General features: G+C 41.5%; 2 protein-coding genes across 4 annotated transcripts in view; one reads left to right on the top strand and one right to left on the bottom strand.

The window, feature by feature from the left end:
* Positions 1-13799, bottom strand: part of ACTA2 (actin, alpha 2, smooth muscle, aorta) — a 61487-nt gene that overhangs the window by 1948 nt on the left and 45740 nt on the right. For all 3 annotated transcript variants that reach the window (XM_011947880.1, XM_011947879.1, XM_011947881.1), the window contains exons 2-8: positions 11380-11531; positions 9840-9968; positions 6737-6847; positions 4763-4847; positions 4209-4370; positions 2486-2677; positions 1055-1236 (exon numbers count right to left, since the gene is read on the bottom strand). In XM_011947880.1, the coding sequence (XP_011803270.1) occupies positions 1055-1236; positions 2486-2677; positions 4209-4370; positions 4763-4847; positions 6737-6847; positions 9840-9968; positions 11380-11508 (990 nt within the window). In that variant the 5' untranslated portion in view covers positions 11509-11531. The remainder of the gene's footprint in view (positions 1-1054; positions 1237-2485; positions 2678-4208; positions 4371-4762; positions 4848-6736; positions 6848-9839; positions 9969-11379; positions 11532-13799) is intronic.
* The window catches only part of STAMBPL1 (STAM binding protein-like 1), a 98764-nt gene that overhangs the window by 59113 nt on the left and 25852 nt on the right, over positions 1-13799 (top strand). The window lies entirely within an intron of this gene.

Genomic DNA, 13799 nt, shown 5'->3' with positions numbered 1-13799 from the left:
ATTGACTCTGTAGTGAGCCCGGCTGCTGGCTTGATTCTCCTCCCTCTGCTGTGAAAATAAGAGGGAGGTAAGAGCTGATCAGAACGGCATCCAAGAAACACAAACCCTGTTGGAAAACAGTCTCTCTTCTCTCACGCTGAAGTATTTTAGGGCAGGACTAGTCAGAGCCTGTCATGGAGAGAGAAAGTGTGCGTGTTTCAGTCTAGCATACTTAGAAGGAGTATGTTAGCTGCATACTCCTTCTAAAAAACAGAAGGGAGTGCAAAGAGGAGAGAATTTGTTTAAATACCCACATGTGTGAACTGCACTAGAATTGCCCCTCTGCTTCCTGTGACATGAGTCAAAAGGTCCCAAGTGTGGCCTTCTTACTTAGGAGAGTGATAATGGCCTTTGAGAAGTGACCAGCCACAGGTTAAGTTTGCCTCCAAAGAATTATCTCCATTTAATCCCTGAGTTCCCTTCACTAGGGCTCAACATTCACACCACATACAGGGGTCCTGGATGGCTCAGGGACTGAGCTTGGTCATCCTGGAGTCATTCAGTGTTTCTGAGCGCCTGTATCAAAAGATGTGCTAGACAGAGGAATGAAGATAAAATTCGAATTCCTGGCCACAGGACTGAGGTTAGTAATAGAAGAAGAGTATAACGCTCCTGAATCTACAGTGTTTAAAGTTCTTCAGAAATAAGTCTAGGTCATCTGTATTTTTAAAAAATGTGTTACATGCACGATGCACTATTTTTTATGTCGAGTAAACAAAATGCATATTTTAAAGAGATATGAACATGTGGGGAGCTCTGCTGATCTTGATTGCAGCTGCTGAAAGTAGCTGATAAACAAGGATAAATAGAGATCAAATTTTATATAAAGTCACTGAATTTTTCTTATGAACTGGATTGACTTACATCCTGTAAAATATGGGATTTGTGTCCACTACCTACCCCTAAAACCCACAATTGCGTGTCACCAAAATACAGTCTCTGAAGAGTTCTCATCTGTGGTTATAGGGCTGACACTGCTGGCGGCATTGCCACTGGGTCTGTCACTGAACAGTACCTTGATCTTCATGGTGCTGGGCGCTAGGGCCGTGATCTCCTTCTGCATTCGGTCAGCAATGCCAGGGTACATAGTGGTGCCTCCTGATAGGACATTGTTAGCGTAGAGGTCCTTCCTGATGTCAATATCACACTTCATGATGCTGTTGTAGGTGGTTTCATGGATGCCTGCAGACTCCATCCCTGGAAAAGAGACACAGGCCATGGTCCTTAGATGGAGAGTAAAACCCAGGCTAGACATGGAAGACCAGACTTGAGCATCTGGATGATCTTGCACTGGACTGAGGCTGGGATGACATAATAATCTAGGAACCACCTGTCTGAGAGACCAAAGGGTCTTGTTATGCTCTATGTCTTCCTGACTCCCTTCTGAGGAGGAAGGCCTGCTGCAGCATCCTGAGGTGCAGGCTACAACAGGTATCACTGATTTTTCAACAGACTCACTACTCACTCCATGTGGTTTAAATAAGGGGTGAAGCCTTTTGATTCCCTGTAAAGCTTCCATGCTGAGCCAATGTTGCAGCCACTCTTCAGAGCTCTCCCAGGTCTCCATTTGACAGCTACCTTGCATCTGCCCCAGCCCCCAAAGCTAATGCAACTGGATTATCAGGAAAATTTTCTATCTTATTCAAAGGATCATTTTTTCCAATCTTGCTAAAATTTTTTTGGGGGGCAGATCTGGACTTTTGTTAATTTCTGATGCAGGTGTTTCGAAAAAACCTCTAGGTGCCCCTTCATTTTCTGCAGTGCTGTGATGTAATGATAACGTTAACAATAGCACTACCTGATTATTAATTACTAGTGATATCTGTTAATTATTGAATGCTTGCTTTTGCCAGGCAGTGGGCTAAATGTTCTTTATCTATCTTATGTAATTCTCACAGCCATTCTAGGACATAAGTAATATTACAGTCTCCACTTTATATATGAGGAGACCAGTTGGGAAGGTTAAGTGACTTTCCCAAGATCAAGACAACTAAGACTGAAACCCAGGCTCAGCCCTCTCAGAGCCTGCCTATGTAAACAACTATGCAAACCTGTCTCTCCAAGACAATGTGGATGTAGGAACAGACTCACTTTGAGTACTCTTCTATTTTTCTCTCCCCCAGCATTCCCAAATTCTCAGCATTCAGCACACCCTCCCTACCCTTTCCACTGTCTCCAAAGCATAGGCATTATTGAATTCTTTCATCATACACCAAGAATGCTTTGGGCTTAACTGCAACATAGATATTGTTTTCTTAGAAAGAAAACTTCTTTCCTGGCCTCATTATGTCTTCTCACCTTGAAAATGTGGCACTTTCCCTTTTTCAGGTTTAGAAATGCTTTTGGTCTTGGGGCAACCGTCACTTGTCTCCATGTTGTGGAGGCTGGCTTGATACGGGAGAAGACAATGACTCCCCTTCCCAGGAAAAGGGCGTTTGTTGCCTACCGATGAAGGATGGCTGGAACAGGGTCTCTGGGCAGCGGAAGCGTTCATTTCCGATGGTAATCACTTGCCCATCAGGCAGCTCGTAACTCTTCTCAAGGGAGGAGGAGGATGCGGCAGTGGCCATCTCATTTTCAAAGTCCAGAGCTACATAACACAGTTTCTCCTTGATGTCCCGGACAATCTCACGCTCAGCTGTCAACCAGATACAAACATTGTGGCAAACATTAGGGTCTGCACAGGTGGTAAAGATCTACCTGCCCTACTTCAGTCTCTCCCTCAAGACATACGCCTTCAAAAAATGTGTCAGTTCAATATTCTGCAATCCAAAATCCATGATGATAATGACATAGTAGGGCCACCAGGGAATCACCTCTGTTCCTAGCACAGTGTCTCATGCATAGTAGGCCCTCCGTATGCGTTGTATGGGAAATGCGTAACAAGAATAAAATGAGCTAGCTAGAGAAAGGCACACAGTAGGGGATCCTTTTGTACCATAACCTTTTTTTTTTTTTTTTTTTGCAGGATAACTATTCTCTGTTATAATTATTTTATAACAGAAAGTTTGTTATATTGTATTTTCAGTTAACCAGGAAGTCTTAGGCTGAATCAGCTCCTCAGGGGCCCCAGAATTTTCTAAAAGTCTGAGATCATGTTGCTTGGGCCAGTAAATAGCAGCTCAACCCTCTGGCACATTTCTCACCCTCCAGGGAAGAGGTGGTGCTGTCTCAGGACCAGGCCTAGTCCAGAAGTTTTCAGCAGTGCATACTGTACGAGATATGGAAGAAGTGGGCAGGCAGAGACCTTTCAGACTTCTGCTCTCTCAAGTTATAGGCTATTAATTATATCTGAGGCTCTAGGAACCTTTTTGAGGCATCTTGAGGTTCTTTGTAGGGAGCAGAGGAGGAATGCAATTATTCAACTTCATATTGCAAGTGGAGACTTTAACAGTGGCAGGGTTCAAGTTTCAAGCCTCAAATTTGGAGCATAAAGCAAGCCCCAGGCACATTCAGAAACCTAAATGTTTGGACAATACCAAATTGCTAAGGGGAGGGCAGGTAGCTGGAGCCACCAGCACTGAGGACATACCATGTTTCTGGCAATGCTGACACTTTCCTCTTGTGAGGGAGGACTGGGTGCACCGGCTTAGAATCTGAATACATATGTGTCACTATGTTAGCTATTAACATGTAAAAATCACTGTTAATAGCTAACAATTATTGAATACTTACTCTATGTCAAGTATTCCACATGCATTCTTCCATTTAATACTCATAACAATCATGTGATATAGGATCTATTATTATCTGCATTTTACAAATAAAGAGACTGTGGTTGGTTAACTTGTTCAAGCTCACAGAGCTACTGAGTAGCAGAGTTGGGACTCGAGTCCTATCACAATGTCTCCTGCCAATCACCACACCATGCTATCTTCAGTCTTTGCACAATCTTCATCTGTTTGCTAATGGAGGGGATTAAAAAAAATCAAGTGTGCAACACTGACTAATGCATAACACGGGGTATCTATAACTGTTCTCAAGGAAATAGTGCTATCATTTTGCAATTTCACATAGTGAAGAAAGATGTGCTTTGCTCTGTGCATTAGAGCCAGGCCTTGCCATTTGCAAATCTTCATCCCATCATCTCCTTGGATAGTGAGGATTGTCCTGGAAGTTGCTGAGCAACACACTGATCCCCTCTGCCCCTTATCTCCCACAGGCCTCACCGGTAGTAACGAAGGAATAGCCACGCTCAGTCAGGATCTTCATGAGGTAGTCAGTGAGATCTCGGCCAGCCAGATCCAGACGCATGATGGCATGGGGCAAGGCATAGCCTTCATAGATGGGGACATTGTGGGTGACACCATCTCCAGAGTCCAGCACGATGCCTGGGAGACAGTTGGGCATGACAGAAGTCACCATGGCAGCTGGTATGTGGTTACTTGCTGGCCAAGTAGAGGGAAGCCTTGGGGAGAGGGAATTTCCGAGCTTCTTATTTAAGAAGAGAAAAGAGGGCACGTGATAGGAGAGGTGAGGTGGGTCAGGGCTTGGGGAAGATGAAAAAAAGGGAAGAACAGGAAGAGGAAAACAGTAGAAAAAAGTTCTGCTAGAAATATGAGGTCGAGGGCTTATTTTGAACACGAGAAGATGTTCTAGGGCTGGGTTTGGCCGTGTTCATTCTAACTCAGCCCCAGTCCATCACCCCCATGTGTTAATGACCATTCAGTCCCATCTCTGGTGGTGCGCTCCAACAAGCTTCCTGCCCCTCCCAGTCACCTACCAGTTGTGCGTCCAGAGGCATAGAGGGACAGCACCGCCTGGATAGCCACATACATGGCTGGGACATTGAAAGTCTCAAACATAATCTGCAAAGCAATCCAAAGAGCTGTTAGTAAAGGTGCCCATCTGACAAAGAATGGTCAGGAGAGCACACCTGGTTGATGGATGTAGAGGGGCCTGACCTGTTCTGGGCAGAGGAGGCCAAAGTAAGGAGGATCAGAACAGCCCTGATCACATAAAGAGAAATGAAGGTGTGAATGGGGAGCCATGACATCAGTGGCCTGAATGGGTGGGGAGGGGAAGAAGCAGTGTGCACACAAGGCTTGGCCAGGGGAAAGGAAAGTCTAGCTTCTGTCTCTGGTCCTGGCTTTGACTAATAGTCACCAAACTAATAGTTGACTACTAGTGGCTTCATTCCAGGTCTCTTAACTATAAACAGAGGAGGAGTTTGGACTAAATGAGTTCTCCAGTTTTTCCAGTGCAGACAGTCTAGGGCTTGTTAACTATGTCAAAGCCAGAAGAAAAAGAGAAGACAACATTCAGGTTTTGATTTCTCTGGTATAAAGAAAGAAAACTTTTAAATCTGAATCTCAGGCTGGCTAGGATTCGCCCCATTTCTGTGATTTGCCTGAGGTGCCATTTAATCGATTCCACTTTTTTATGTAGTTGCTGGGTCAATGCTAACCCTAGAATCTGAGGCCATTCTGGCTGCAGTGGGAGAGGCCCTGATTCCTAGAAGACAGGACCTGCCCACGGGTGATAGAGAGGACCACATAGAATGTCAGTGCCCCAGTTGGTGCAGTCCAGGGACAAGATTAGAACCAAGCCCCTCCAGGTCACTTGTGAGAAGTTTGTGCATCAGATGTCCATGGGTCTTCATTTCTCCCTCTGTAAGACCCTGCCTACTCTATTAACCAGACTGTCTGACATCATTCGCTAGCGAGCCATAATTTCCAACCTTTTTTTTTTTTGCCTTCACACCATTGACAGGAACAATAATTCATCAGAAGCAACATCTCTTGTGACATGCAGTGATTCTCAGGCCTACAGATGTTTCCCTGTGGAGAATAAGTGCTAGTGGGTTGGTGCAAGCACCAGGAGCTCTTCTGAGGAAAAGGCCTTGCAGTTATTTACATTTATGATTCCCCAATGCTGGAAGATCATGGATCAATCCCAGGCTCTGCCAGTTCTGGCTATGTGACCCTGGGAGAATCATTTAATGTATCTGAGCCTCAATTTCTTCATTTATATAAACAATATAATCATAGTTCCTGCTTCACATTGCTAGAACTTAAAAAGACAATGAATGTAAAATGCTGAGCCTAGTACTTGACCATAATGTTGTTATTTAATAGCTCATCCAAACTAGAAAACTCCTCTGTCTGGTGGACTGGATGGGTCTTTAGCTTCAAACAAGTAATAATAATGACAATAACAAATATTATTTGTTGGATGTTTATTAGGAACCATGATACACATCTGTCATTTCACCTTGTTGTTAATGTTCACATCAATCCTTTTGAAAAATAATAGTATTAATATTACTCCCAACTTATAGACAAGGAAACTAAGGCTCTGAGAAATTAACGGGATTCTTTAAGGTTACATAACTGATAAGTGGCAGATCCAGTTTTCAAACCTAGATATGTCTGACTCTAAAACCCAAATTCCTAATGTATGTGATGCTGCATTTTGAAGTGACTTCTCCTTAGACATTTTAACTTAAACGTGGCCCCTTCTCAATGAAATCTTTTAAGTTTCCTATTGCTTTTGGAGGCAAAGGGCTGGTCCCTGCAGGAAGGATGCAAGTACCATCAAGCTGTTCCTGTCCTTTGGGATCCCTGAGTTCATTGAAGGTTGTCAGTCTGTTGGTGGACTCCTAGCTCCGGCCTTCTCTCTGCTGTCCTGCATAGCCTCCTTCTAACAGAACTTTCCCCAGACCCCAAAGTGTTGTGTGCTGGGGTAGCATACTTACCTGGGTCATTTTTTCCCGATTGGCCTTGGGGTTCAGGGGCGCCTCCGTGAGCAGGGTGGGATGCTCTTCAGGGGCAACACGAAGCTCGTTGTAGAAAGAGTGGTGCCAGATCTAGTGAATTGGGGGGACAGAGAAGAAACATAATGATGTGCTGTCATGAGGCCCTGCATTTCCCAAAAGGGGACCAGAAGCTACCTGACACCAAGACCAAAGGAAGTGCTACAAATACTCACCATGTGTCCATGGTTTTATAGATGCAGAGACTGGAGCTCCAAGTGTGTGAGTACCTTCCCAAAGGATTCTCATCTAGTAAGTGACTGAGCAGAATCCCTAACCCAGATCTGTGAGGCAGGATGGTATACTGGTTAAGGGCACAACCCTTGATAAAACCTGGGGTTCAAAGCCCAGCTCGGACACTTCTTGGTTGTGTGAGTTTAGGCAAGTTTTTAACCCTTCTCAGCTTCAGTCTCATGATTCATAATAGGGAGATGAAAATAATTAGTGTGTACTTCATTGGGTCTTTGTGCAAATAAATAAGGTAACTCTCGAGTTATTGTTCAGCCCAGTGTCTGGCCCAGAATCAATGTTATTACCATTCAACTCTATTTTCTTTGTTCTCTCTTTCCATTTTAATGTTCATGGGAAAATGACTTAATTTTGTAAATAAAAAGACAAATGAATGTATATATGAATAAATGACGCTTACTTGGAAACTTAATTGACACTTTTAATGCTTCTAGAGAAGTTGCCCTTTGCAATGTACATGAAGAAGAGAACAGGGCTCCCTGACTCTTGCTTCCATCACCCTTTTTGCTCTGAGGGATGAGAAAAGCTTCCTCTATCAGCACACTCTGGATCTTCCACTCACAGTGAGACTTTTGGCCTTCAGCTGTTTCCAAAAGGCCCTTACCTATGTATAGTGTGTCTATGTGAAGGTACTTTGGACATAACTACATTTGCTTTATGGTTGAGCACTTTCTTTAATTCCTAGATGCCAAAAAGAACAAACCATTGCAAAAAGGACTAAATTAATTAATCTTTAAAAGCATGAAAATTCTCCACCAGAGCCAGGAATATGAGATTCACCCAAAATCAAAACAGAGCAAAACAAGAACTGCTGATGAAAGCTTATAAATTAGCAAAAGCAAAATTAGCTTTAAAGACTATCTTATTCCACTTTCTTTTGTTTTGGATTTGTAGTTTATGGAAAGGAAATGAAACTTCTCAAAGTTTTGTTTCTTTAGTGGATTGAAAGCAGCAGACTGCTCAAAAAATCCTGCCAGTCTCAACAAGCAACCCTTCTCCTTCTCTCTCACTTTCTCTTCACCCCCACCAGAAGATACTTTGAATTTAAATTTTAGAACTAAGGAAAGTTTTTTGTTCTAGTAGTCTCTCTCTAGGAGGATACATTCTAAGATGTTGTCCACTCCATGGAGAAATTCTAAAATAATATTTTCCTGTTGATATTGATATCTTGTTCTCTGTGCAAACTGCAATCTTACCAAATCTAGAATCCTCAATTAAGCAAACCTACTGATAGGAAATTTTTGTAGAAAGATAGAGCTTGGAGCATTACTGCTGATAAATTCTGACAACATTATGTATTTTTTTTTAAGTGACAAATTGTGTGTGTGTAGTAGTAGTAGTAATAGTAGTAGTAGTAGTGAGCTGATAGATAAATAAAAGGTCAGATGTTGTGATTCTGATATATCTTGCTGCATTTAAAATTTTTATGTCACTTTCTCATTATTTCTTCTGTTTTTTCTCTAATCACTGGTGTCTGTAATGTTTAATGACTAAACATCAAAATCTTAGAATTTAGCTCTTCTTCTCATTAGCTCTTTTATAAGTGTCTGGGAGATAAGGCCTCATGTAATGCAACACAGAGAAATAATTTTTAAAATATTTGTCATATAGCTTTTTTCAGTGGCTATTGTGCTTCGGTGTGTGGAGAGACATTCAGAAATGTAACAAATCTGCAATGTTACAGTCCTGTTTACTATAGTGAAAACAAAAACATTTTTAATTTAGATGTTTAGAGTGAGTTAATGAACACCTTTCAACAATGGGCTGTTTAAGGTCCAGCATTTCAAGCATTTCAAGCCCTCTTTAGCTGTATTGCACTGAGAGGGATAGCCATACAGCCCGTGATGAGAATGAAAGGAGGGTTATTCTCTGAGCTGCTGCTCATGCACTGCTTGTCCTAGGAGGGCAACCGAGCTGACATGAGCAACAGATGATTAATTCCCTGCAGTGGCAAAGGGCTACTCTTCTTATCTACAGAACTGTCATCCACTAATTAGTTAATAAACCCTAATAGGCAAGGACATTGTTTTTCCTTTTCTTTAGAGACAGAGTCTTGCTCTGTTGCCCAGGCTGGAGTGCAGTGGTATGATCAACTCACTGCAGCTTCTATTTCCTGGGCCTGAATGATCCTACCACCTCCTGAGTAGCTGGGACTACAGTTGCATGCCACCACACACTGTTAATTAAACATTTTTTTTTTTCTTAGTAGAGACAAGGTTTTGCTATGTTGCCCAGGCTGGTCTCGAACTCCTGGCCTCAAGTGATCCAAAGTGTTGGGATTACAGGTGTGAGTCACTGTGCCCTGCAGGATTTTTTTCTTCTTTTTTTTTGAGATAGGGTCTCACTCCCTCATCTAGGCTGGAGTAGGATCTTGGCCCACTGCAGCCTCCATCTCCCAGGCTCAAGCGATCTTCCCATTTCAATCTCTCAAGTAGCTGGGACTGAGGTGTGTGCCACCATGCCTGGCTTATTTCATTTATTTTTTGTAGAGATAGGATCTCACTATGTTACCCAGCCTGGTCTCAAACTCCTGGGCCAAGCGATCCTCCCACCTTGGCTTCCCAAAGTATTGGGATTGCAGGTGTGAGCAACTGTGCCTGGCAAGGGAATTTTTTCAAAGAAACATTTCAGGATTTTTTTTTTTCAATGGGTTATAACCCAGAATGAACATTAACAAGTAAAAGTAAAGTTGAACAATGTGAGCCAGTTATTTCCCCAGCAGTAGCGTGGTGTTCTGTATCAGGGAACACAGGGATTATGTATCCTGAGGGCCCAAGCTGCAGCAAACCTCCCATACCTTTTCCATGTCGTCCCAGTTGGTAATGATGCCGTGTTCTATCGGGTACTTCAGGGTCAGGATTCCTCTTTTGCTCTGTGCTTCGTCACCCACATAGCTGTCTTTTTGTCCCATTCCCACCATCACCCCCTAAAAAGGTTCAACACATTATGAGTCAGCGTCTCCCAGAACTTGTGAATTAGTTACAGTCAAGCCACAAAAGGTTAAATCATTGAGATGGAAAGTTCCTCTTCTGAGTATCAGCAACAATAAACATATTGAGTCTCATTGCCACTATGCTCTTAAGCAACATTCTGTAGTTGATTGGAAAAAGACCAGAATTGCCTCCAAATAAAAGGAGATGTTGGGGGAAAGTCAACTTTACTTTGTATTTTTATCTCCTATGTTCCTTGATGAGCTTTTTTAGGGCAGAGACCATGTCTGTCTTGTCCATCACTATAGCAAATTGCATGGCACATTTGTGGCACTCAATAATTATTTGTTGAGAGAAGGATTACAATTTTACATATTTGTTAAATGGAATTTTGTGTCTTATAAATCCTTTAAAGTGTACTTTTAAAGTCATCATCTACCCAAAAGAATATGAGTATTATTTTCTAACTATTATAAGCAAAAGCATTGCATCTACAAATAACCACTTGAGGCTTGATTTCTAATGGACAAGTTCATACCAATCAACTGTGAAGACATTTGCCTAAATTAGTCAGCTGCATTTTTTAAAAAAATCATTATATGAAGCTCTTAAAAAATTACTGTTACTAGATTTTAAATTGCACTGGAGTGACTATTTCAGAACTACAAAACAGCCGTGGCTACTATGGACCCGTAAAATAGCGACTTGTACAGAGTATCTCCACTGCATAAAGATCAACGAATTCAGACAGACTGCATTCATTGGGAGAGGTTTCTATTATTTATTCTCGTGAGTATATCCCAAGCAGAGAGGCATAAACATCAATCAGATAGCCCCAACGCACAAAATACATTTCTGATGTGAAGGAGATTTTCTGAGATGAAATTACTGAGTTTTTACCATGTGATGCCACCAATACTTTGTTTACACATAATATGTAGAATTACCATGTGGCTGTCCAAATATATTTTGTTGACAGCTAATATTATGTAAAATTGCGTTTGGTATCAATGCTTGCCTTCATCTAACATCAGCTCTGTATGGTTAAGTGACCCGGACTTTTATTGTAGTTTCTTTCCAAACAGTAGCTTTGGTATACATCAGGATAATGTATAAGCATTTCTGATGGTGAGGAAATGATTTTAATGATGATGATGACTATGTTTAGACGAAAAGGACACATGAAAAAGAAAGGGGCAGACTTTGTATCTGATACACACCCATCAGATAATCTGTCTACATTGTATGTGAAATTGGCATTTACTCCTGGACCTTAATCATGAGAGGTATATTTTTAACAAGGATACATAACTTCTGGGCAGAAAGAGGTAGACAATCTGTGGATAAACATGGACACAGAGGAACCTACTCTGTGCCCTGTTATGTTCCAATCATAGTTTTCCTCACCTGATGTCTGGGACGTCCCACAATGGATGGGAAAACAGCCCTGGGAGCATCGTCCCCAGCAAAGCCGGCCTTACAGAGCCCAGAGCCATTGTCACACACCAAGGCAGTGCTGTCCTCTTCTTCACACATAACTGGAGCTGCTTCACAGGATTCTATAGAAAACAGGGAGGAAGCAACCTCAGCTGTAGTTGGGCATTTGTGGCACTTACCTGACAACTCCCACCTCCAAGGCTGGGTTTGAGGGCCCTCCTCTGTTCTCCCAGTGCTCTCTCGTGACCCTTATCTAATATAGCACATATCTGGAGGTAGTTTAGTTAGACTGTAAGGTTTCAGTAAGGTGAAACTCTGACTTCCGAAAATGACTTCTATGTTTATACAACTTTAGTGTAGTGACCGGCGTCTCATGTGTTCTCGTGAGCACTTTAAAGGTGGACCGAGCCAGTGAATGAATAAATAAACTGCAGAGCACAAATGGGAACTCCAGACTCTTGAGACCAGATCTTTGCAGAGAGTTGCCTACCTTACGTTAAACAAGCATCTTGATTGTCCTGTCTGTATCAACCCAGATGCACATTTTTCTAGATATGCTTTACCTTTTTGAAATTTTTTCAAACAGCTAGATTTTTGAGGGAGAGGCAGCATGTAAAAATTTAGAAATGTTAAAATTGTCAAGTGTTTAATGGAGAAAGCTTTTTGAATCATAAGGACTTTTACTTTACCCTCAGAGAAGCTTTGAAATAAAATTTTCTGAGAAGGTGCTTTAAATTTTAGGGGCTGCAATTATCCACTGTTAATAAAAGTCACTGTTAAACTAGAAGTCCAACAAGTGAGGGTGAGCCTGATGGATTATATATCATACGGTAGAATACTTTACTGCCATTAAAAAGGTAGAGTAAGAGGATAAGCAAAAGGTAGTTCTTATGTAAGAGTCATTGGTTAGAAACAGAAACATTGTACATCTCATTAAAAATGCATTTTTTATGCATTGCAAAAAGATTAATCATATTTAGCAAGATGTTGACTGGGGTTATGATGAAGTGGTGGGTTTCGTGGGTGTTTTTAAGTATCTTCCCTTGGTTCTGTCATTTTTTTAAAATTTTCTCTATTGAATGTGTATTTCTTTGGTAATAAAACAAAATCTTAAATAGCCTACTTTATACTTGGATCCTTTCGTAAAATTAGAAGGGCTGCAGCAGCATATCAACTTACAAATTTGAGAAATTGAAGGCATTTTAGAGGACATTTTCATCCAATGCTCTCATTTTCACAAATAAGGAAATCAGGAAGTGATTGCTCAAGGGCACACAGGGCATTAGAGGCAGAGCTCCAGCCAGACGTCAGGTACCCTTTAACCACCCTTGGTTTCCAGTTCAAGCTCTCTTCCAATTTTCTAATCACAATTAGGTTGAAATGTTCCGTTAAGAGAAGGACACCCAGAGTTTTCTGCCTGGCAGTGCGATCTCAATTAGGATTTCAAATTGAGAAAATTTCTTCTTTTAAATGGGTGAACTGATTGCACCTCCAAATTCATATATAAAAAAGGCAGTTCTTTAAGGATACGTCTGAAGTAGGGAAATAAAATAGCTATTACAGAGTTGGAGTTCTGCCAAAACATTCCCACAAAATCAAACCTGCATCTTGCCAAAGGCCTAAAACTTCCTTAGCAGTGCTTCATGTAAAATAATTCTTTGCAAAGAACATAAAAGTGCGATTGAGATGACATATTTTAAAGTCAAGGCATGTAATATTATATTCAACTGACAGGGAAACCAAGCCTTAAGGAGTTGAAGTGACTTGTCCAAGAGCCTTGAACTGATACATTTAGGACAACGAAGATTTCAGATCACAGTGACAGACTGCCTGGATTTGAGTCCAGCCTCCAACACTTAGATGCTGTGTGATTTTAGTTATTTAACATCTCTAAACTACAATTTCCTTGCTATAAAACAGTAATGATATCGAGACATACCTCATGGAGTTCTTATGGAGATTGGAGTTTTAAAGTGTTCAAAATAATTTATAGCAGCAGAGACGCTCTAAGTTTTCAATAAATACTAATTTTATCATCATTATTATTACTATCACTGTGTGATTATTTTCATTATCCAGATCTCTTTGTTTCTAACCTTTGCTTTCTTTCCTCACTGCTCCAAGCTTAGAATAAAAATAATCAACGTGTGGATTCCACTTGCAAGAATGGAAATGGGACTTAAGAATGGCTTGCCCTTTCCTTTCCCACCCTTCTTTTCCCTCTCCAGATGCTGAATTATGTTTGACATTCCTGTGATTTGACTTCCCGCATAGCAGATTAAGAAGCTTTAGAAAAGAGGTGAGAACTGTAAAGGAGACAAAAGGGAAGAAGCCTAAGAGCCTGGTTTATCTGTCAGAAGCAGCCAGCCCCAGGGGATAGGCAGGCACTC

This window comes from Colobus angolensis, unplaced genomic scaffold, assembly GCF_000951035.1.
Source record: "Colobus angolensis palliatus isolate OR3802 unplaced genomic scaffold, Cang.pa_1.0 Scaffold270, whole genome shotgun sequence".
NCBI classification, from domain to species: Eukaryota; Metazoa; Chordata; class Mammalia; order Primates; family Cercopithecidae; genus Colobus; species Colobus angolensis.
Note: the sequence above shows the minus strand (reverse complement) of the source record. Positions and strands in the feature narration are given on the sequence as shown.